This window comes from Vidua chalybeata, chromosome 2 (genome assembly GCF_026979565.1).
Source record: "Vidua chalybeata isolate OUT-0048 chromosome 2, bVidCha1 merged haplotype, whole genome shotgun sequence".
In the NCBI taxonomy this organism is placed as follows: domain Eukaryota; kingdom Metazoa; phylum Chordata; class Aves; order Passeriformes; family Viduidae; genus Vidua; species Vidua chalybeata.
The window spans coordinates 68588617-68613351 of record NC_071531.1 but is presented as its reverse complement, the minus strand read 5'-3'; the positions used below and the strand labels follow the sequence as shown (position 1 = coordinate 68613351).

The 24735-nt window shown below is 44.9% G+C and overlaps 1 protein-coding gene across 9 annotated transcripts in view; it reads left to right on the top strand.

Moving 5' to 3' along the window:
- The window catches only part of LSAMP (limbic system associated membrane protein), an 888518-nt gene that overhangs the window by 579752 nt on the left and 284031 nt on the right, over nucleotides 1-24735 (top strand). For all 9 annotated transcript variants that reach the window (XM_053931674.1, XM_053931651.1, XM_053931642.1 and 6 more), the window contains one exon: nucleotides 1146-1224. In XM_053931674.1, the coding sequence (XP_053787649.1) occupies nucleotides 1146-1224 (79 nt within the window). The remainder of the gene's footprint in view (nucleotides 1-1145; nucleotides 1225-24735) is intronic.

Genomic DNA, 24735 nt, shown 5'->3' with positions numbered 1-24735 from the left:
GGCAGTTGCCAAGGATGCTGCTCTGTAAATCAGCTAGCGTGTGGCTTAAGGCCGCTAAGCCAAGTTGTTTGCACTTCTGGCCACAGACCCTCTTTCCTCAGTATTTCATCTTGAGAATATTGGCCGTACCTTCCTCCGTCTTCTGTGCCCTACTCCCTGTGCCTCCCTCCCGCTCGGCAGCTCCTGGCTGTTCCTCCCTTCTCTCTGCTTCCCGCTTTAGTTCCCCGCTCCCCTTTTCCTCCTTTCTCCAGCCCCCTCTTCCTCTTCCATCCCCTTCCCTCTCTTCCTCTCCCTCCTCCCCTCTCCTTCGGGACTCACCCCCTCTGTCTTGCAGCCCTCATGCCTTTCCAAGCCCTCTCTCCCCGCTGCGGTGCCCCCCTCCCCTCCCCGGCCGCCGTTCCGTGTCCCCCCCGGGCAGCCCCGGTCCCCGGCGCTGAGCCCCCGGGCGGCTGCGCCCGCGGGAGAGGGATGGGGAGTGCGGCCCGCGGCTCCCTCCGCGCCCGCCGCTGCCGCTGTGGTGCCGAGCTGCCGTCTCACGAGTAAGGCTCCCTCCTCCCTCTCTCCTCCTCCTCCTCCTCCCACCCTCGCTCCGCCTGGGAAAGTGGGTTAGGAGGGAGCGCGGGGCTGGAGGCTGCACAGCCACAGGACTATCCCCTCCCGCATCCCGGTGGCACAGGATTCCTCTTGTTCCTTTTTTTTTCTTTTTTTTTTTTTCCACCTCTCTTCATCACTCTAAACGGGTCGATTTAATTGTTATTATTCCGTAGTTATTTTGCTACCTGACTTTTTCGTATTGCTTCTCCTCCCCCCCCCACCCCCACTTTTTTTATTTGAAGGTTCTGATAAGACTTTTTTTTTTAAAGCCTTAAAAGAAGCCAGCAAGAGACTGAAAAGAGCAAGAGAAAGTGGCAGCTGAGAAGGACTGTGAAATCACCTCCCCTTTCTTGGACTGTCGATCAGAACGAGAGTTGTACATTATTATTATTGTTTTTCTTTCTGCATCTGTCTGTCCACATACACAGGCAGAGAAAGAGACAAGTACTGACAGTGAAACTCGACGAGACCAGCCATGGTAGCAAGGGCTCAGCCTGATCGGAAACAATTACCGCTGGTCCTACTGAGATTGCTTTGCCTTCTCCCTACAGGGCTGCCAGTCCGCAGCGTGGATTTTACCCGAGGTACCGATAACATCACCGTGAGGCAAGGGGACACAGCCATCCTCAGGTAGGGCATTTTGCCAACTTTTCCTCTTCTGTGTGTGCATCTATATTGCCATGTATGCAACGTATACGTGTGACGTGATACAGATTTTTGTGTATAAGTCTCTGTGAGATTGTGTGTTATTTTACCTCTCAAACTACAGTAGCAGCAGCTACTACAAAGAGGCTCTCCAAGTGTGTTTGTGCTTTAATACGAAAAAAATTTCAAAGCTTTTGAACAATTCTTGCCACACTATCCTCTGTGTAGTGCTCTGGATAGAAAGAATTTCAGTGGGGAAAGATCTGCCAGCTCTTTCCACCAACCCTGCAGTATTCAATAGAGGAATCGAAAAGGGATCCAGCTGTGCTTGCCAGATGTTCCATTGATCTTCCCATGCTTCTTTTTGTACATATGCAAAAACTTTATCCCTGGTGCTGCCAGAACTCTCAGGCAAGTTCTTTTGGGAAACTCTTGTCATTTAATTTTATTTATTTATTTTTCTGCCCTGTGGGGAGGGAAGATGGATACAATTGTTGAAAGGCTGGTGAAAATATGGTGTAGTAGCTCTGACTGCTAAAATTTATGAAGATTGTATCTTAGTGTGTTGGAGTTTTTTACATGGATAAATAAATGGATGTATGCTGTGCCTGTGTGTCTGGTTGTGATGAGGATGTCTTTGCACACTGAACCTTGCTTACTGGCAGTATGAAATGTTATATTTCTGATGTGATTGTGCAGGTTTTCCAAAGGTATTTCTGACACTACTTGGGCTTTCCAGTTAAGAGCGTCCCAAATAGCAGAACTGCAGTAGTCTTTTTCCTGTAGGTTCCTTTTTTCAAATTCTGCCTTGCTCAACTTACCTGCAATAACTCTGCTACTGAAGGAAAATTCTGTGTCTATGAGTGTGCACACTGTGTATTATGGCTGTAAAACTACTGGGTGTAATTTAAAATAAGTCTGTGATCTGTGTGAGGAGCTGATAGTGCACAAACCCTGAAGCATCAAGGGAGCAATCCCCTAGTAAAGCTAACAGCAGCAGCAAAGTTTTCTTTCTCTTTCTGTGAAATAAATCCTGCTGGATGTCACCAAACACTCTGCTACATGATCCCCTGTGTCCTGCATCCCTCCCATTTAATGATAGAGGGAAGAAGGATGCTGGAAGAGGGATGTGTGTGTGTGTGTGTGTGTGTGTGTGTGTGTGTGTACGCATATTGCTTTGATCGCCTCCCATGTCCTCAGTTGTTTTGATCCTGGAATATCCATTCAGCAGCTTCCATTCCCCAGCTCTCCAGACTTGTTAACTTGAATGTAAGATTTATCCACACAGAGTAATAGGATTTACAGAGTAATTCATCTGCCTTGCATATGCAGTGGAAGTGGTTTAGATTCGACATGGTAAACACCTAACAACGGGTGTTGCCTCTGACTCCAGCTTCTCTACTCTCTTTTCCACTCACTACCAATTCATATATCCCATTAACCCTTTTCTAGCAGGACTCCTAGCTGACTTATCCCATTTTTAAAGGCAAATCGCTTCCATCAATCATTTATTTTGGAGGGGCTGCTTAGACAGATGTTTGCCAGCATGTTTGGTATATGCAGCAGCAGACAAGTCATTAAGCTTGCTTGCCCAGACAGGGGTCACTAGATTTCTATTTCCCACTTAACCTTCGAGCTTTTCAGTTTATCTAGATGCTGTGTGCTAAAGCTGCATTTGCAGCCGAGAGAGCTAAGCGGATGGCTAAGGAGATGGTGCCTGCAAGTGCTGCGTGTAAAGCGTTCCTTCATCAGCAAGCTCCATGGGGCTGCATGGGAGAGTGGTTTCAGTGATTGCGTGTAGCTTGCTAGTGCTATGTCAGGCACTAAAATAAAACACCTGAGTGAAGTGATCCAGCTGTGTCAGCCAGATGTGTGCCAAGTGACACAGTCTGTAGGAGTAGCACACCACCCGGCCATGTAAATGCTTGCCCCGGGCAATACTGTGTTTCTGGCAGGCTGCATTTCTGTCAGAAGTGACTGTGGCCAGTGCACAGGCTGTACCTTTTTCCTTCAGCTGCCTTCCTAAGCTCTTTAAGCAGATCTGGCCAGCTATATGCTTTTCATGTTTCCTAGGAAGGGCAGCTGTCTTCTCTCCCTTTCTCTGAGACAAGACCCAGGTTTCTGGGATATTTCAGTTCCTCCTTCAGACAAGAAGCAGAAACCAGGCTGTACTGGGAGACAGACTGCCACATGAAGCTGGAAGGTGTGAGATTTTCCTATGTCCCATGGACTTTAGGTCCTGCAGGATAATATTTCATGCCCTCAGTTTTAAAGCAAAGGTTTGTTTGCTAGCTTCCCCTTCACTGTTTTCTCAACCCTCCAAAACATAACTCACTTTAAGACATCCTTGTTTTGAAAAACTCCCAGTGCCTCACTCTCCCTGTCTATAGATCCACTATGCTAACAGAAGGAAAAGAGCTAGATGGGAAAAAATGAAAACTCCATTAGATGATCTATACTAACTGTGTTCAAAGCAGAACTTTGTGTGCACAGAGAAATAGGTAAGAGTTTTCTATGCATGGATCATATCACCTATCTTTGCTAAACATCTGCTTCAGAGGGATTGTGCATCATCAGCTTACCAGTGCCCAGTAGCTCCTGTAGCTTGAAGGGAAATGAAAATGTAGGAGGGAGTTGGAGAGAAATAAAAGCAGTGTACATAGTGATAAGATAACTAAAAACATTTTGTTCTTGTAAATTGTGATGCAAATCATTCAGCAAATCACCAAGGACAGGATATTCTAAATGAGTCTTCCTCTTGTGGCCTTATACATTTGTATATAGAGTTACACTTGTAGGTGGAAAAATGGGTGGGTGGACTGATCTACAAAGTGGGGAAAAATAGTTTATTATAAGCCCTAATGTTCCTAAAGGAAGCCAGTCCTCTGAAGCTTCATCTGCAGCTTGTTACTCGGAATAGAATTATTCTGAAAACTTTGGAGATGACTTTTTAAAGCTATAGCATTTAAAATATTCCCTCAGTCTGGGACTATTAAAAAATGTCCCTAACTCTAAACTGGCTCATCTCCTAAATGACCTGGAAGCAGATTTGATTCATGTGTCGGCCTTGCTGAAGGTTGATGACTCTTAGTGAGTATTTGGCATGGGGAACTTAGGGAATTGCAGAGAGAATAAAAATAGCTCATTATAGGCTATCCACAGGGAAAGGGTATTTGCTCCTTAGAGCAATGCAGAAAAGAGAGGAGGGGTCTGAGAGCTGCAACAGGTGAGAAGGGCTGAGTAGAGTTGCCGGTGTTTATCCAGCTGCAACCAAGAAAAGGGAGTAGGATGTTTTAAAGATGATGCTGTGTATTGGTGAGCCTGTCGGACTTACTAAGGTTTCATTTAACTCTGTCTTCAGCAAGTGAAGGACAATGAACCTTATTTTTAGTATTGAGAGGGAACTCTGGCTACAATTCCTGCCAATGTCTTGCTTTCAAGATTACAATCATGAGGTTGTCAGGTTTTGTATGCAACTTCCCTGCTTGGTGTTAGGAAAAGAAGAAAATAATATCCAAATAAGAAATGCACAACATATCCCTTAAACTAATTAAAATAGGAAAAGGAAAACAGGCTCCAACCCCAAATCTTCTTGCTGTTTGCCTGTTTTCAGCATCCCTTCCCACTTCATTTGCTCTGCACATTTTGGTTGAGCAAAGGCGGGTGTACCCTGTGCTCTGTAACACGTTCAGCCTAGGGAAGGGATGAGGAATACGAGGATGTTGGCTAAGCTGGGACATGTTCAGTAACAAAGGGCAGCTGCTGCAAACTGGGAAGGAAGGGAACTGTGTTTCTGTGTTGTGTTTGGCCCTTGGATGGTTTAAAAGCAAACTGGTGGTGGGGAGTCCATGCTATGGGATCAGGTACCTGTACAGCATGTTGGGGAAAGATCAGGTGTCTCAGAACCACCACAGCAGCTCAAAGTGCCTTCAAAGAGCTCATCTGAGGGTGTCAGCAGGACTTGCAGGTTGCCCAGGGATTTTGGAAGTTCTGGCACAAGTGCAGATTTAGTTTTTAAAAACTCCTGAAAGGGAACTCATCACCAGCTGGAACCAAAATGGGTCACATCTCCATTCCAATCTGTTCTGTTATACTAGTACAAATCCACTACAGCCCAAGGGCAGAGCCAGAAATATTCCATTTGTCTTTGGGGCATATTCCCAGGGACTGCTAATAAAGAAGTCCAAGTGACTCATACAGGGCATAAGCTTCTGAGCACTGCTCAGATGATGTTCAGCCTTTGGAGAACTGGGATCTCACCAAGGCCAGAATTTGGCTCATTGTTCTTGAGTTTTTCCAAGCATTAACTTTTCATCAAGAATTAAAACAATCTGATGCTGATATGCAGATGAAAACCAACATTTGTCTGAGTGTGCATTTTTCATTTTTACCAGGTATTTTAAAATAATGTAAAGTTTCAAGCTGATAGCACATATAGGAACATCCATCCTAATGGGTACTTAGTTTCTTCAAGTTGTGTGTTTAAAGGATGGGCTAGAATCAAATTACCAGCAGTAATGACAGTGCTGTTGGAGTAATCCTGCAATATAAGCAATTTATGCAAACTCTGTTCTTGGCCTCCCACTATTTTGCTGATATGTTACATGTGAAGCTGTGCTAGAGGACAAAAGCACCTCAGGCAAAATAGCAACACAACATCACAACAAAGTTTATGCCCTATACCATCATTTTAAAAGAAAACTAAAAGTTGTTCAGATTACACTTACAATTAGCATATAATTTATAACAGGGAGCACTGAGCTGAGCCCTTTGCTAGAAATAAGAATAGACATGTTCAAACATATAACGCCACATAATAATACAGTCTTGGCAGTAAAATTGTAACCCTGATTATTAGTGGTACTGTTGTGGCACTTAGCAGCCACCACTAGGTTGAGGCCCCCTTTGTATTAAGTGCCACGTGAGCAGGGAGTGAGAGATCCCCTCTTCTGCAGGGTAGGCAGGCTATTAGCTGGGATGGACCCAGGCTGGGGGTGGGCAGGAGGTGAGGGGACTCGCCCAGGGTTGCTCGCAGGGCTCAGGCACACCCAGCCTAGTGACCTATCCATTAGCTTGGGTTGCCTTTTGGCTCAGCCACACAACAACCCAGAAAATGTGACAAATGAGGATTCCCTAGTACATCTTTATCCACACTGGTGTTGACTAAAAGTCCCAAGTGCTTTCCTCTCTCTGGTCTGTACAAAGCCTTCATTATCAATTCTAGTGTCTGTGTGTTGAGACAGGGTAGGTGGGGATCTGTGCAAACTCTGCTGATTCTTTCCTCCAAATGAAAAATAAAAATGTATAAATGTAGTAACAGATGATGTTGCAAAACTTCCAGCTCTGGCAGCAGATGGTGCCATTATATGAAGCCACACATGCATCCATAGATATGCGAGTGTGTGTGTATACATACGATTAAGGAAATTGCAATATGTGTATGGTCAAAGGCTGGCAATCATCATCTTTCCTTATACACACCAATTGTTCTTATATGATATACCCAGAGGTAAGGGGGTCCTTTGTGAGAATGTCCTTTCTGTGGGATGGGACTAACCCATCACAAGGGAAAGTGGAATGGAAATTAGAAAAGGAAAGGATTTCTTTGTTGAAATGATGCATGTTTAATAATACTGTATGTATATTTTGCATTCAGAAAGATGGGGAGACAGCATTGAACTGTATGGCTTTAACCTCCTCCCCTGAGTCTGCACACCACTTCAGTTTGCAACTAAGTACCATATGTTTTCCTACTTAGTTGGCATTATAATTTATATAGTACTACATGTTACCTGAAGTGTCTCAGAGTCGGTACCTCTTCCACTCCCCTCCCCAGCAGGTCATGAGGAAAGACCTATTCTTAAAATAGCTCATAGTTACTGGAATTTACCATCTCATAGCTATAAGTTTCCAAAATATATGTTACACATACCTGCCCTTTATATCCAGACCCACAGGCATCTGATTCTGACAGATCTGCGGGGCCACAGCTTGCTGCTGATGCAGCAGCAGGGCTTCAACAGGCTCACAGTGAGGCTGAATATAGCCATTTTCATTGAAGTTACCTAGTTTTGTTGTCCATCAAAATTCACTCTGGTTTGTGTGAACTTGTGCTCTGCTGGAATAAGTGCAATGGAGGGCACAAAGGTGAAGTCAGGAATTTACTGAGTTTTCTTTTACTGTTCTCTCGCTGAAGAAAAAACAAATGTGATTTTCAGCTGAATCTGACACCAAAGCATTTGCTTCAGGCTTTGAGCACATCTAAAGTGCCTGGTTTTATGGTAAGTAATGGGAACTAATAAGGATGAGTTTCACCTCTGCCTAGAAAACACCTATTTCAAAATAATCTGACCCGCCAGTCTCCTCTGTGCTCATATATTTCTGCAGATTTTTATTAGGACAACGTTGTGTGGGAGAGGCCGGCTGTGGTCCTAGAGTTTCCCCACTGTGCTCAGCCCTGTGCAAAGAGAGGAGAAATAGCACTGCTGCAGCTCTATTGATTTCACTGGGGTTGGGCTTCCTCGGTCCCAAATAACTTGACGGAAATGAGCCCACTCACACTGGGCTGACAATCAGCAGATACTTTGCAATAGTACATCTGTATGAAATTTTGGAGGTGTGTGCTTGTGTGCCTGTGTGCAAGGGTGTGTTCCCTATGTTTGCTCCCATTTAAAAGTGGAAAGTGTTTTCTTGTGTGTAATTGGAAAAATTTTCATATACTTTGTAAAGTTGCCACACAACTGAGAGGCAGCACTGCCAGTTGGTTTGTATAAGGGTCCGCTTACTTGGAAGTCTCTGTGGCTTTTTCCAACTCCTGGACCTCAGTAATCCTCACTAATGCTGGAAGTGTCCTTTTTTTTCAGTGTGTTTCAGTTGCAACAGCTGTTAAGGAAAAAAAGCAACAAGTATATAGCAACAGAATGTAGCATCTTCCTCTTCTGAGGCTCAATGATTAACACCACTGTTGATCTAGCCATTACTGACCCTTTCCAGCGCCAACCTAACCACGCCCACCAATTTGCATTTCAGTGGCAGAGGGAAGCAGTGAAAACTTTGAAAGCGCAGGGAGGCTTCTCTCCTGCACACAGCCTCCCGCTGTCCTGTAAGAACCCAGACATGTTTCAATGGTTTCTCATCACAGGTGCTCTCCTTAGATAGGTTCCTAGAAGGGCACCAGATATATGAGGGAAAGGAAGGCCAAGAAGGCTCCAGCTCCACCTCCCACCCGTACCAACCTCTGTGTTGTGCACTTGCAAAACAAAAGGGTAGTGGTCCCAGCGCTGTGCAGCTGCCGCTCATGGTGCCGCTGCATCTTCTCCTCTCAGGGTCAGCAGGACGACCATGTTGGAGATGCACCACTGTCATTGTCCCTAACATGGTATGACTTAGTGTATCAGTGCAAGCAGTGCCCTACCAGGGATGATGGTGGTGATGCTTTTCTGGTGTAGGAAACCACAGATACTTTAATCAGGAACACAATAGTGCCTGTATGGCAGCTACATCAGTGCTCTACTTCCTTCCTCCATCCCAAGCTGGTTGTCCACCCTCACACGAGACCGTGATTCGGAGCTGCACATCCAATCACCTTTCATGCCTTCCTCTGCAAACAAAACCCGTGTTGAAATCCACTGGCAGGCAGCATCCATGACTTTGAATAGTAAATACAAATCTCTCCTTTTGCCTCTGTCTCTGTCTCTGTCTCTCTCTCTCTCTCTCTCTCTGTTATTAAGCTGACAGGCACTTAGCCAATTATCCAGTCGTCATCTCAGCTGTATTTATGAAGGAGGAAGAGACAACGCACACAGCTCTTGTCTTCAGGGCTTCAGCTGAGTCTCCCTTGTGTGCTGTAGCATTTCTCCTTGTCTGAGCTGCTTAGAATACACGGGGAAAGAAACCAGTGAAGGGGTTTGGTTCAGAAGAGGAGTGGGGAGTAGAGGTGGGGAAAGAGGTCTGCTCTCCCAGACCAGGGGCACACCAGAGCTGTCACTGCTTTTGTGTTTGAATTTGGCAGAGCACACATGCCTTTGTGGCATAAGGTTGCAATGGATGGGGAATGTGGTACCTGTGGGTATTTGCAAAGTCCTTTTGCAAGGATCAAAAGTCAGGAACTATGTGGTGGCAGATTGTGAATCTGTGCCTTAAAGTGAGGGAGTCACATGTACTTGGGACGTGGTGTGAATCTGTGACTTGGATCCAGGAGCCACCTCTAATCCCCGATGCGGTACTGCACCCAGAACATACAGCCTGCGCTGGCTCAAGTGTTTACTCCAAACAGCAGAATTTAGGCAAATAGCACTGAAGTGTTCTGTGAATATTTTCATGAATGTTAAAAATGAATTCACTTTGGCTGCAGCTGTGCTTCCTTTGTGTGTGTGCATGTGCATCTTCTTTTCTCTCCCCCTTGTGAATAATCTGAGTGGATGAGTTTTCCTTGCCCTGGCGTTCACGGACAGAATGTTTTTAAAAGGTCCATAGATGAGCAAAACAAGGCTCTAGCAGCAACTTCTGCAGCTGGAAACCTTGTCTGTACAGATCTGCAGGCATGTGCCCCTTCCTCACCTTAAACCAAGTTACTAATTTTGTGTGTATGCCTGTGGTGCTCTTGATATATATTTATGTTGGATGCTGCTTAGGGAGCACTGAACATGGGTCTTGCAACCCCTCATAGGAGCCCAGGCATAAAGCAGTCGAACGAGTGAGATGTAGAGCTGATCACAGCTTGAACAACAATAATTTATGTGCACGTGACAAGAGAAAATTACTTCTAAACTCTGCACCCAACCAATCAATCTTGCAGCAGCCTGTTTTTGCTCGAAAAGGTGCCTCAGGCCAAGTCTATCAAGCTCAGAAAAAGAAAGGTTAAAATGTTCCAACATCATTATCTCTTCCTTTTCCTTTAGAGGAGAGGAACCACAGCGACAAAGCCTAGCTGACTCCTTCACACCAGCTCCTTTGTAGTGAGTTTCATTCCCACCCCCAGCTCAGATTCCCAACTGGAGTCAGCATGAATTTGTCCATTGGTCAGGCCCAATGCTTATCTGGTCAGCGAATAGAAAGGAAAGCATATGACAGAGAGAATCAGACACAAATAAGCATGTTGGAATTGGAAAATGCTCGAGAGGGGAGGAAAACGTTACCACTGCAAGGTAGCAATTATTGAGTGCTGCAGGTAGTACAGGTATGCTAGGAAACCCCCAACTGTCCTCTGAGCTTGGAGAAAAGTGAGATTCCAGGAGTGATTACTCCTTGAAAAACAATTGTCCCCTCTCTGCTAAACATGATGTAACATGATCCATAGTCTCCATCCGTGCAGCAACAGAGCAGGGAGCCTGCACCAGCTGAGGCAGTTGTATATTGGGGCTTCACAGGGGAAGGGGCAGTGGAACCTCCCTCCTCCTATGAACAGACATGTGTGGGCTGTGATTTAGTGGGCCATGCTTGTCCCTTCAGTGCAGGCAGGTTTATTAGCAGTCCTCTCAAGTCAAAGGACAGGGAAGATGGAGAGGGGCTGCTGCAGTCTGCCCTCCCTCCCCCCTTTTCACATTTGCTGCCCCCTTAGCATTTGGCATGCTGGTTAGGAGTGGTCCTTCCACAACCCCCTGACATTTCTCAGGTAGGTTCTGTACCCTGTCTCCAGCTCTTCAGATTGGCCCCATAGTTTATTCATTTTCTCTTCCTATACAGAATGCCTGGTGCATATATGTTCTGTGAGCTCATAGAAAGGGTGTGTGTAGGAGGACTAGTAAGAAGTGGGGCTGTGTCACCAGTAAAGCTCTTCCTCTTTCCTCGCAGAAATACACTTGGATGCCTTTTGCCTCCCAGTGATGTGTTTCTCCTGCTTTCAGTTGTGATCCAAGTTGGAAATGGAGTGGTAGGAGATCCCATTCATTTATGAGGTGATTGACAGGCAAGAGCTTAGGCTGCAGGCTGGTGTGAAAGCCACCTTGCTGCTGTCAGCAGAGGAATACACTGCAGTGCGTGCTTGGTGTGCTGTGATTCTACTCCTGGAACTTGGAAGGAGGCAACTGAGGGTTTTTTCTCCCTCCTTAGTAGCTCTTTCTTGGGTGGGAAGCTTGACACTCTAGCATGACACTCACATGGGGTGACACATCAGCACTGGGATGCAGATCTGAGATTTTCTTCCGTGGCAAAGAAGGCAGATGCATTTAAAAGACAATGGTGGCACAATGAAAGTTCTCAGTGTTCAAATTGCCAGACCTCTCTAACCTTGAAGCATCAGGACCTTAGCTGGTGAGTTATGATCATTTCAGCCAGATTTGTCCATTGCAGAAGCTGTAGAAACTTTGGAGATAGCACCACGTTTGCCCCTCATTCATCACAAAACCGTAAGATGTTACAGAAAACTAAATCCAGCTGCTGGTGCTGTAACAGGGATGTTCCTCAGTGCTGGTCACTCTTTATTAACCTCCCATGGCACTTCTTTTTGTAGGACTGTGTCTCTGAAGCTCTGGTGAAAACCCACACATCTTGGCTGCTTTTACACTTAAGGAAAACCTGAGATTGGCATCCATAATCAGGAGCAGAAGGTGCTACAGGCAATCTGTCTTCCTTGCACTGCATAAAACCAATTTTAGTTTTTTCAGTAAAATATCAAATTATCTGTCCACCCACACATCCTCCCCACTGCATACACTGTGGCTAGGGATGTGCCATCTGTAGGACTTTTACCTGGGTAAGGGGGTCCACAGGGGTTCTTGCGTAACATGCTTCATGCGTATTCATTGGCCTTTAGAGTGGCATTTCTTTCCTTCCTATTCTCCTGGCTGGTCTCCAGTACTGGCAATGAGTCAGAGGCATGCAGGTCTATCAATTTGAAAAGTGTGTCCCAAGGAAGAGGAACACGTGCAGCTTTTTTCTTCCCCGACTTGGGAAGGAGCACTTAAATGCAGGCCATGTGGGTCAAGGACTTTGGACATGGTCAGACCAGTTAGCCTTTTAAATGCCTTTTTTTTTTTTTTTTCCCCCACAGGAAGCTCAAAGTGGGAGCAGCATCCAGCCCCCAGAGCAGAGAGACGGAAGGGCATGCATTAGATTTTACAGCATCGTTGGGTTGTGCTTGTAGCTGTGTCCCTCCTTCAGTGGTAGTGCTGGCTGCTTGCTGATCACTGCAGCAGGGTCCTGTGTCTCTTTGGAGTGCTTTATGTTTCTAAGAAGATGTGGTCCAGTTGGATGGACTCCAGAAAAGGGAAGTGGGAATGATCATAAGTCTAGACAGCATACTCATGAGAAGAGATGGATGGAAATGGGGCTGTTAGGACTAAATGTGAGATATGCATAACAGCGTGCAGGTACATAGGACATAAAAGAAAGGAATTACATCTTCTGCAGAAGAAGATGGGGTGGAGTTTAAGATTGTAGCAAGAGAGACAGGTTTGATGTCAGTAAGCTCTGCAACAGTAAAGATAGCAAAACATTGAGTCAAATTTCCTTGGGAGGCTGTGTAACTCCATCACTGGAGGGCTTTAAGGACCAACTAGACATGTACGAGGAGTGACAGATGCCACAAATGACGAAGTAGAATTGATCTATCTTTCACAGAGTAGAACAGACTAGATAGTTCCTTTGGGTCTCTTCTACCTCTGCTGCTTGATTCTGTGCTGCCTTCAGGCTCAGAGAACAGCAGGAGCATAGGCAGAAACGCAGCTGAAAGTTTCAGGGAAGTGCCTCAGTGAGATGCTGAGTGAGCCTAACTGGGCAGTCCTTACCCATTTCTTTAACTGTGGCTGACCTTCTCCCTTCCATCTCAGAGGCATAATGTGCTCCAAGGAGACTGTCATTAGTGCTACTCCAGTCCAAGCACGTAACGCTTAACCTATCTGGCAAAAAGAAGTAAGAATCAGTGTTAAAACTGTCCCTAAAACTGCTTTTCTTCTGCAGGGACTCCGATTTTTTTTTTCTCATCTGCTGCCCTTGGAGGGCTACAGAACCTACAGGATGTTTTACCGTAAGCGTGGTAGGGAAAAACAAGTTGAAGGCTCAGTGTTTTATCCTGGGAAAGTTTGATGATGTTGCTGAATGCTCACTTCATGAGGCTTTGTCAGCAGGTTCTGTTAATGAAATGTCACCTTTTATCGGTATGAAATCACTTTGTGCACTGGTATATGAGCCCATGAGGATTTGAGTCTACCTGATGAAGGTGGATGTGGTGCAATTTATGAGTACTCCTGGGGCTTTTCCCCACAAGGGAGGTGGCATGTGACATAAGACCCAAAGTAGAGCAGGTGACAAGCCTTGCAACTACCGAGTGTCATGCCTTTAGCAGTGAACTGGGTGCACATGAAGCAATGAGAAAACTCCAGTGCAGGGAGGATGGAGGGGTGAGTAGAGAAAGGATGTCTTAAGAGGTTGAGGAGCAATTTAAGAGAGGAAAAGCTATTCAGGGAAGGAGGGGAAGAGCATAAAGGGGCCTGCTGTAAAGTTTGGAGTAATGTGCTTGGTGTTAATCTTTCTCTAGCTGTAGTGACCCAGGCTGTTGCTAACCTGGCCAGGCAAGCTGCCAGAGGCTGTCTCCATTGCTCAGCCACTGTCCACTCTCATCCTGTCTCTGACTGGTGTTTTCTTGTCAGCATTTCTCTCCCACAGATCGATTCCTCCTTGGCTCATCCCAGTGATTTTAAGCATAGAGAGAAACTTCCTCTTGGCAGTGAGAGATAATCAAGCTGAATATTACCCATCTCTGAAGTGCAGGCAGTCCGTGAGCAGAGCCAAAGTCAATATCTTGGCAGATGTTTCCTTGCATTGATTTATCTTCTCCTGGAGCAGGGTGGATAGTCTCAAAGAAAGCAGCATGGTCACCTGGCCAACCCCCAAAACATTTGCAGGCTACATTAGCTTGCTTGATTTGGTCTCCAGAAGCTGCCCTCCTCAGTGTCAGGGGCTAGAACAGTGTGGTGCCAAACTCACAAATCCCTCCTTTGTGCTCATCAGTGTTATTTCTTGTGCTGAGACACATCCTGGGCTCAGAGCACCAGCTCACGGTGCTGAGCTAAGCCAGCCTCATTTACTGACTTAATGGAGCAAGGAAACAAATGTGTGTGCTGCTGCTGGCGAGGGGAGAGGAACAGGAGACCCATGCCCCAGAAAGGCCTTACAACATGGGGGTTTTTCCTTGCAGGGAATCTGGATGTGTCAGAGAGGAAAGTAAGGGAGAGGAAGCTTCTGTCTGAGCAGCAGGAATGGGGGGAAATAGGAAGGGCCCCTCTTTAAGCCAGAGGAGTTACAGTCAGCAGATTGCTGTGCGAGAAAGGGTGGGAGGAAGGGGGGCTGCTGGAAGATAGAGGGGGATGGTGGTGACAGGCTGTGGGGAAACCAGTTGCCAGACAGGAGGACCAGGTCGGAGTGCTGCTCCTGGGCTTTGCCCTGTCAGAACAAGCAGTCAAAGCATGCAAGGCTACCTGTATAGAGTTCCAGTCCCGAGCTCCCCAGCATAATACACTCTCTGTTTTCAGAGACCTTTGAGTTCTCCTCCTATGTCTGGCAGCTCCAGGTTTGGCTTTGGCAGGAAAGGGACTCCAGCAGAGTAGGCAGGGGGTTTTTCAGAACCACAGCTAAAGAGAAACCATCTGTATGCTCTCAAGTAACAGACGCTCTCATGCAAAACCCATTCCCTTTGGTACCATCCCCTTCCCCCAGCCCCTTTTCCCAGCCCCTCATCTCCCCAGCCCTGGCTGAGCTCTTCACAGCTCCTCTCTGCCCACCCTGCCATTTTCATGCTGGAGCAGCAGGCACTGCACAGATACATATACCACATCTTTGGTTCTGCAGTTTCCCCCAGGGTGTGGACAGATGCTGATTGTCTTCATGCCCAGTTGGGGACAGCAGGAATTGTTATAAATAGCATCAGTCCCTTGCGTGGCAAAGACAGAACTTTCCCCTAGAAGTCCATCGCTCTGCTCCCAGGACTCATTGGGAGGTCTCTTAAATGTCACAGAACGTTTGCAGCAGAGAGTACCTCTGGAGGCTTCCTGTGGTTTCAGGGCTTGATCCAGGCAGAAAATGGAACAAGTTTGCTGAATCTTTCCTCACAATCTGTTTTTTTCTGCTTGTCCTCATAATTTTTATGTGAACGGCAGTTTCTGTTCAGAAGAGAGTTGGGACTGAAAGAGGAGTAGCTGCAGAAGCGAGCACTTAAGATGCATAAACCTGGCGTGCTGAGGAAAGAAATAGGTCTGGGGCAGCACAAAGGATATAGGGATCCCAGGACAGAACTGGTGTGGGGAGCTCCAGTTCAGGAGAACTTTCTTGGGGGTACTGCCAGTACCACAACACCAGAAAGATGTGCTAAGAGCAAGAAAACTTTCCTGCAAGAAAGTAATATGCTTTTCCAGCACTAAAGATTCCCTCTGCTCCCCTCGGGGGTTGATTTGCTTCTGCAGGAGTGTGGATTGCATAAGGAGCCAAAAGTAACCTGTTTAGAAGCAGGGCTGTTCATCCTCCCTCTCCTTTGCTCCCTGCCCTCAGGCAAAGAGTGTTGCTCAGCACCTCTGAAGCCCTTTCCATCTCCACAGCTGACACCAGGCTCTGTCCTTCTGACAGCAGCCGGACACCCCCTGCTGCAGCACCATTTCAGCCTTAGGCACTGCTTGCTGCTGCTGAGGCTCGTGTTTGCATCAGCAAAAGTTCCTTCGCTGGGGGTTTGTGGCTACAGGGGCTGTGCTGCACTTGCCAGCTGCAGATCTCCCTGCGGGCATTGTGGGGAGAGGCCCTGGCGGCGTGTGCACACTGATATTTAAATTAAAGTTACTCCTAGGACATTCAGGGTGTAAGAAGGATCAGTACCAAGACTTGGATAGCCTCCACCTCACGTGTGCCTCCCAGAGGCTCCCTAGTGCCTCATGGAAGCCCAGCTTGGACTGCTGTTGTGCCATATATTACACTGTCGGTCTCTGCTTGTGATTTCTGCCCGGTCCTTGCTTGTTCTTTGTGTTTATTATTCTAATTTATTGAGTTACTTGGAGTGTTTTCACAGACACCAAGGCTGCTTTGCAGAAATTAATGATTGTGCATTCTGCTTACATAGACCTTGCTTTTATGTGACAGAGACTAAAATATGCTCAGAGAAAATGAAAATGTTAACCTCTATTAAAAACATGCATAGAAAAGTTGTTGTCAAATCTATGCCAGGGTATATGAGTACTTTGAGATTATTTAGCTCAGTAGCCCCTGCCATTTCTGAATCTCAAAGTATTTTAATTGATTCCCCCTTTGAGACAAACCACTATTTGTCCCCATTTTGTAGTGTGCGAAACTGAGGCTTGAAAAGGAGATTTGTCTCAGCAAATTAGTGGCCAGACATAGGTGACCAAAATCTTTGCTGGCTGGAACCCCAGTTTTTAGGTCCTGTTCAGAGCTGTGCTACCTAACTGGCTGCTGGACTAGAATATCACATTAATGTCTCCTAATGTAATGCAAAAGCAGGAGATCATCTTTCCTCAGTTGTGGTCAGAAAGGCCAGATCTTGGCAGTTCCAATTTAGTGGGAATGAAGCTGTGGGAGGGAACACTCTACTTCTTTTGTGTTCCCAAGGAAATATATGACTATATGGTGTTTGCCATCTGAGTGTTCTCCTCTGTGAAATGGAGATTCTGGTCCAGAGAATGAGCATCTTTATAAAGGAGGAAGCTACTTCCATGCATTTCTGTAAAGTAAGGGAGGAAATGGAGAGGAGATACCTACACATAGCAGTGCAAAGTTTTTTGTTGGGTTTTTATGTGCTTATTCACTTTTTTTGGAAAGGAGTAAAGCAGGATATCTAAAAAGGTGGTTACAAATTGTGTTAACAGCTCACACGGCTCTGCAGGAAGATCTAGATGGGGTCATGGGAAATGACAGGCCTGTAAATCTTGGCACTATGTAGGTGGCAGGTCCTTTCAGGGGCTGATACTATAAATCTATTGAAACAAGCTGTCTGTTCCCTAGAAGTTTACTGAGAAAGTGCACTCCTTGATTGGTCAGGGAATGCCAGATGCAGCATTTTGTGGAAATCACAGAGTCACTAGGGGTGACATGATACAAGGTGGAAGTTTCAGCTGCTGGGACACAAGCCATCTGAAAGGGAAGTTTCTTTTCAGGTCCTCCACAAACTCATTAAAATGTAGGATGATCATTTTCCTCTCCTGCTTGAACACTTAAAAGTCCTTAAGAGAGAGTGCCTTTCAAACAGACTCTTGTTTAGCATATATGAATTTCCTCCCAAACAGAAGAATTTAAGAAACAGCAGATGATAGCAGAACCTTTTTACATCAGTATCTTGGATTTTTAAATTTGTATTATATAAGAAAATACAAAAACCTCCTAAATGGGCAAATATGCAGAATCATAGAAATAACTTGCTGATAGGAGAAATTTCTGCATCCTGGACAGATTGTTTCCTGCTTGTAGTCTGAAGCAGGAGGATTGATCTCACTGGTGTTGGGGGAAGGGGTCATGAGCAGGGATTTGGCCATCATGTATAAAGTGACCATTGGTATCCTGTAATGTACTGCTTTATGGAATAGCATTAGGCCTGGGTGTTACCTTGTGGCAGTGAATTACACACATTATTGCACTTGGTAGGAAAGCAGCAAATCCTATCCAGCCTTACATGGTAGTGTTTGTTGTATGGGATGTTCTCTACCTTTATCACCATGTTTACCTTTGCTGTATTCTTCATTGTTTTATATATCCTTCACTATCCAGCCTTTGTTTCCTCTTTGAGGCAAAAGGTCCCAGTGTTTTCAATCTCCCCTCTTACAGGTATTTTGTGAGGTCTCTAACTCATTGCTGTCACCTGTCCCTGAACCCTTTTTATTTCTATTGCATCTTTTGCAAATAGGATGACCTGATATGGGACATGGTATTGCAGTACACTACTGCATTTAGCCTCATTTTTTCTGTTTGTCTCAGTGCATCCTATCATTATGTTTGGGTTCATGTCCATTCTGAACAGAGGATTTTTATGAGTTTTCCATGCATTAATCTTAATTTCTGAATGACTGTGGTTAATTTAGAAGCCAACAAAGTAACTCAGATAATTCCTTCCAGAATGTGCATCTGCTGACATTGTGTGCTTGGTCAGTGCTTCTGCTTAAGACAGGGTATAGCCCAGCAGAATGCCTTTTTCTCACTTGTTAGTAAACCGAGTCGATGCACTGCTCATGTGAGCTCTTGGTTTATGGATCTCTCCTTTTTTTTTTTTTTTTTTTTTCTTTTTTCCCTTAAAATTAACTGTTTCTTTAAGCAGTCTTATTGCCTTCCCTGGAATCTTTGAGGTGAGGTGTCACCTCCGGTAATGGTGTAAGAATACTCCTGTGGAGAGGTTGCTGTGCTCTGCTCATCTGTCAAGCACAGTCACTTCTGAGGTGGAACCCTGTAAGCATTAAACAGCAAATGACAGTGGGTTCAAGACAAGAAAAGAAGAAGAAAGCATCCAGTTTCAACTGCAGGGACTGTTTTGGAAGGCAGATTATAATTAAAGTAATCGGAATTCAGACAGTCGTTGCACTCAGTGCCTTTGAAAAGTGTCAAGCTTTGATTATAACTCATCTTTTTGTTTATAATCTTATCATACAAAAGATTTTTGTCCAAGGAATCTGCCGTCTCCAATACTTAGTCCCATGAAGATAGAAGATACTAAGTAGTGTCTTTGAGTAGAGGCAACCCAAAGCCATCTGGCAAAAACCATTGTGAAACCAGTCCTCCTGCTGCACCAAAGCACAAAATATCCCCAGAACTCTGCCACTGTGCACATAATTGGAATAAAATTCTCATCAGCATCTTTCAAGGGTCATTAGATTATTTTTTACAGATGAGGAAGTAGGGGGAAAAATATTCAGGTGGGAAAGAAATGGGCATGGATGCTGGTGAATGAAGATGTAACTTTAAAAATCAGAGCTAGAAAAGAAGGAATGTTTAATACATGCTGCCTTAGAGCAAACTGTTTTGGACCTGCTTGTTACTTGACTACATACTAGACTACTATGATTATTTCAGTCATACTTTATTTGAGCTATGTTATTCCCTATGAAACAAGAAGTCCTTCTGCTTTGTAACAAACTTCTTAAACCATGTGACTGACCTCAGTTCCCAGGAGAGCCCGCTGGAGAGTACAAATGTGCAAGCGAAAAGCATTTCCACAAAATACACTGCTTGCTATGGTTTTGACCTGAAATACACTCTAATAAGTTACTCGTAGCAGAGACTGAGATCACATGATACTCAATGGAAATCCAGCAGTGAATATCTTACTTTCTATTTTTTCCCCCCTATTTAAATTAAGGGGCAGGTAGAGGAGGTTGATATTCTAAATGTGTGTTTTTGAAGAACAGGAAATCCAGACCTGTCTCCTTAGTGAAAGCCCCTAGAGTTTTTGATCTCTTAAAATTAATACCAACCTAGTGTGTGTTTAGTACAGCCTATTGGTATGTACTTCCTGAAATCTTTGGCTTGGATGGGGACATGCCTGCACTTAGGATGTGAAATACAGTAACTGCTAGATTGACAGTAGTGGCAGACTTCAAGGTCTGTTTGAGACCTTCTAGGAAAAAAATCAACCCTGTGCACATCCAGTACTCTACCTGCTTCCCCTCTTCAGGGAGCATGCACCTGTGGAGCCTGGCAGGGCTAGAATTCCCTTCAGATAACCAGGACTTTGGTACATTACAAACTAAAGCAGCCTTTCATATCATCTCCTTCCCACATCTCCTTTCCTCCCAGAGAGCACTTTGCCTCCCACTCCATCTCTGTAAGTTGTCTCTCTGTTCAATCCTCTAAAGCATTTTACAACTCTAATTAGACACGTATCTCCAATTTACTACTATTTAAAAGGGTAAGCAGTTAATGTCGTAAGACTGAGAATGCCTGGTAATTAATTGCTAACTCCAAGGACCTGGCTATCTCTCTAACCAGCCTTGTCTCAAATAGCATCTCTCTCTGTTAAAACCTCTGTTCACAGTAATTAAACAGTAGGGAGGAGAAGCACCTTGGAGCCTGCCCAACCAAGTCTGTCTGACACGAAGTGAGGCTCTGTCAGGCAGTCCTTTTTTATCTGACTGTCTGGCATGGACATAACGAAATAACAAATTTGATGACTCCCAAGTACACTCCAGCTTTGTCCAAAGGAGACTTCTGTATCAGGATCCCCTCTGTGCCACTGCCATTGAAACACAAAACCAGTTGGGATCCTTCTCATCTCTGGGAAAACAGTGCATCCCTAGGAGGATGACAGGCAGTGCTCCCACCCTGTTCCCAGAAATCAAGCTGAGGAAGTTGGTTTGTGCTGCTGCCTCTGAACATTTAAGCAGTTTGTGTTGGAGCATCCTGCAGAGCAAAGCCTGAGCAGTGCTTGGGTCAGGTTCTGCTCTTTACAATAGTCTTCAGCCAACCTGTTTGCAGGTGGAAGTGCTGGTGTGGTGATCACAGACGTTTGTTAAGCAAATACTGTGCCTTGTGACACAGAGGGAGGTGATGATTGCTGGGGGAATCTGTGGTTTGCAGTGAGAACACACTGAAAGCTTGTAACCTGGCATGGTTATTAGCTAGCTGGATGCATAGAGTCTCATCAGTGAAAAGCTTTAAATGGAGACGTGTCCAGATGCAGTGAGCACAGAGATAATGTGGGAGATAGCATACCAGATAGGATAGTAAGCCTGGAAAACTCAGGGTTTGTTCTCTACTCTGCTTCTTACTGTGTGTGGACTTTGGCACACCTTTTCCCCTTCTTTTTTTTCCTTTTCCTTAAATTATAGGAATAAAAATACCTAACATCTTCAAAAACTGCTCTGACTTCCCTTAATGAGAGGTGTTAAGTAATGCTTGGTAAGAGTAGGGTGGCTTTATTGTCTTCTGCCAAATTTCACTTTAGGTTAGCTACTTATTTGCCTCTGTACTTTTAACTGCAAGAGGTATTCTTGTTTCTTTAAACTGTCTTATGGTGCATCTGTGAACTGCTAACAAGCTCTGCTCTTCATGTCTAAAGGGAGGTGCCCTTCTGTGATGACTGAAGTGATCGTTCATTGTTCCTTCTTCATCTCCCAAAGGTGCTGACAGGCTTTAATGCACCATTCATCAAGTGCTTTGGGATCTTTTGATGGAAGCAGTCCAGGCAAGTGCATGGTTCTCACTGCATAGTGAGAAGGTGGCATGCACCTGTTTACTCATCAACTTTGTTTGCCATGAATAAATAGCCTTTTTCTTTGGACACAGGAGTCCAGCAGCAATAACACCGTCGTGAACTTTACATGTGAAGAAGACAAAGTTGTGTCAAGCTCCTCTTTGTAATTGTTTAAGTTGGCTACATTTATGGAAAAGATAGGCAGGTTGGGTTTGGGATTTTGTTTGTAGCTCTTTGGTTGGTTGTTTTTTTTTTAAGTGGGGTTTGTTATTTTGTTGTTGCATAGAAAAGACATTTTCCAAACTGGTCAGGACCAGTTGCTGTGAGTTGGTCAGAGCTGAGCTCCTGTGTGCAGGTTTATCTTCTGTGCAGCTCTTGTAGTTTTACATCTGTAATAAAGCTCTGTGTTCTGCCAGTACATCCTATCCATGGTTTATTGCATGGTACCTCATGCATGGTACCACAGTATGGTACTCCTGTCTCTGCACTTGTGTCTGGATGGATGGGGGAACAAGAGGAAGATGAACATATCAAAGTGAGGGAGAGGGCTGATCTTCATGCTTGTGTCTGTCCTGCCTGGACATAGTTACCTGGTTTACAGTGCCACAGTTTTCCAGTTATATTTTAAAAAAGCTGATCCTCAAAGAGGGCAAGGCATTGCATTCCTGCTGTCACAAATATCTTTCCCTCCTCCTGCTCCAAACTGTCTGTTTCCATGTTCTGGAGAAGTTCTTCCTCTCTGGCCCTATGTAGCTCAGCTCTTTCTTTTCTACTTTTTGCTTCTCTCTCTCTCTCTCTGTTGTTTTTTTTTTGGCTTTTTTTTTTTTTTGGCTTTTTTTTTTTTTTTTTTTTTTGGTATTGTTTTGTTTTGTTCTGTTTTGGGGTTTTTTGTTTGGTTTTTTTTTTTTTTTTTTTTTTTTTTTTTTTTGGTTTTGTTACCCCTCCTTTCTCATTCATTTTTCATTTCTATCTTCTCATTTATCCAACATCCTCATTTACTTTCCTTCTCTCATTCTGGTGCTCTCCCCTCATCCTCTTTGGTTGATATCTTGGATGCAGCAAGGCTGAGGGACAGACAGCATTCAGGTTGTCCAAGTTTTCCTCCAGGTAGTGCCTGTTCCCTAACCATGCATGAGTCACCCTGTCTTGCCGGGCTTTTGTTGTGTTCCTGGCAGCCTGGGGCTGGTAATAGCTAGGTCCCTTGTGAAGTGCCTTGAGCTCTGCTTATTCCTGCTGTGGCCACACGAGCCAGGGCTGTGTATCTGTATCCCTTTTTGCTGGGTTCTGAGCACACAAAGAACAAAAAGGAGAATCCTCCTTCAGGGGTCTTATGCTCCAAGGATTGGGTATAAGAGGTGAATACAGACAGAAATTAAACACATGGAAGCACAAAATGCTGCAGGTCGACATAATATCATCAGTCAGGTCCTATAGAAGTGCTCAATAATATTATTCCCACTTCTCTTTCCCTTTTTGCTATCTTTTCTATACTTTTAATCACTTTTGGGCCTTCTTTTTTCTTTCACCTTAGAGATTATAGGGCTTTGTCATTTTGTTTCCAAGAAAAGGGAGAGTGCAGAGTGTTTTCATTAGGCCAAGGGCTGGAGGGAAGGAGTGAGTCTTGGTATTTGCTAGCTTTAATCTTTATGGTAATACTTCAGTAAATATCTGCTGTTCTTTCTCTCCTGTCAGTGTGGCAGCCTGTGAATGATATGGAGCTTAGATCAGGGAAGAAGAGGGAACTGCAGAGAGGATTAGAAGGTTAAGATAGGATTACAGGGTCAAAATGGAAAAAAAGGAGAGAAAAGAAACAGCAAAAGAAAGGAAAAGAAAATGAAGTGTAGTGGTTGTGACAGGGGAAAGGAAGGAAAGTGTACAGGGTACCAAGAGAAGATGAGATTTTTATGAATGGGTCGATGCATTCAAAGGTCCTAGAGTCAATAGTCTCTCTAAAATGATTTATTGATGAAGAATTCATTTGTTTTATGTCACCCCATGAAAACTTTTTTCTTCCCTTCATCAGTCCTAGGGATGGGGTCTGTGAGGGCTGAACCAGAGGGATGCACAAATAGTTCATTATCCCAGCAGCCCTCCTTGGACAGGAAGGTGCAGTGGGTGGGAAACCTGGCTGTCAGGAGTCTGTCACAGCCGAGTCTCTCAGGAGCGGGGCAAGAGCCACCACAGCCACACAGGCAGAGGATCTGTTATTGGGAAAGTCGTTGATGAGCACTGACAACCTCACCCACTCCCCTGGGGTCCTACTGGTCCCTGCCCAACTTTTCAACTGCCTCCTTCTGAGAGTGACAGAAAAACAGAAGAAGCTGCAAAGGCTTGTTTCCTTGAACTGCTCTGCGTGGAGTTGACCGAACAGCTTGTGAAGCAGGTTCGGATTTGGGGCTTTGAACATCAGGGCGGTTTCAGTCCTGTTTTTGGTTTGTGTAATCAGAAGGAAATAATGGATAAAGCTTATTTGGACTGAGAAGGAAATGACCCAGACCATTGCACACATTTAAGGTATTTGGATGAATTAAACCAAACAAGTCAGATGCCTGATCTGCTGCTTCTCCTCTAAAAAATAATGACACAAGAAAAGCTAACACAAATACAGCAGCAGGGCTTGGTAACAAAGCTGTTGGAGTTAGGGCAAAATGAAAGTCTCCCTTGCTCAGCGTGAACTGAATTTCACATCCAAAGTATTCTCACCTCTGGCAATGCTAGTGAAACATAACCATTCCTCTTCTTGTTACAAGTCACGTAACAAAAAAGCACAGAGGCTGTGAAATGGCTTCTGATCCGATGTCAGAGAAGGAGACAGAGGTAGCGAGGGGGGAGCTGAGCATGACTTGCATCCCCTCATGATTTCCCAAGCAGTCCATGAGGCCTGGCCTATCATCTGTGTCACAGGCTCCGCTGCTGGGTTAGCATGAGTTTTGCAGGAATGCCTTCATGGAGGCAAGGATAAGGAAAAAGGAGCACACCACTTCTTTGCTTTAGACTCAGTGCATTTCACTATAGGTTGCAGCCTGGAACCCTTACTGTCAAGTTATTAGTTACAACATTGTGTGACACCACCGGGACATGTGGTGTTTATCTCCAGCCAAAGAGCAGAGTTTGGAAGGTCTCCTGTGGCCCTCTGTGTGGGTAAAAGTAGATTCTGACTGGCCCATGTGTAATTGAGAGGTTAGAAGTATTTATTTTTCTTTTTGTATTTCTTTTCTTCCTGAAACAACTTCTGCTCCTGCTAGGCATGTAGTCACTCCTTCTCTCTCTTCCATAAGGGAGTGAAAGTTCATAATAAGTCTTTTCCTTCCTTTCTTTCTGTTACACTTACACTTAGAGAAGTTGGAGGTGGAAAGTCATGCACTCTCCTCCTTCTCTGATTTAGC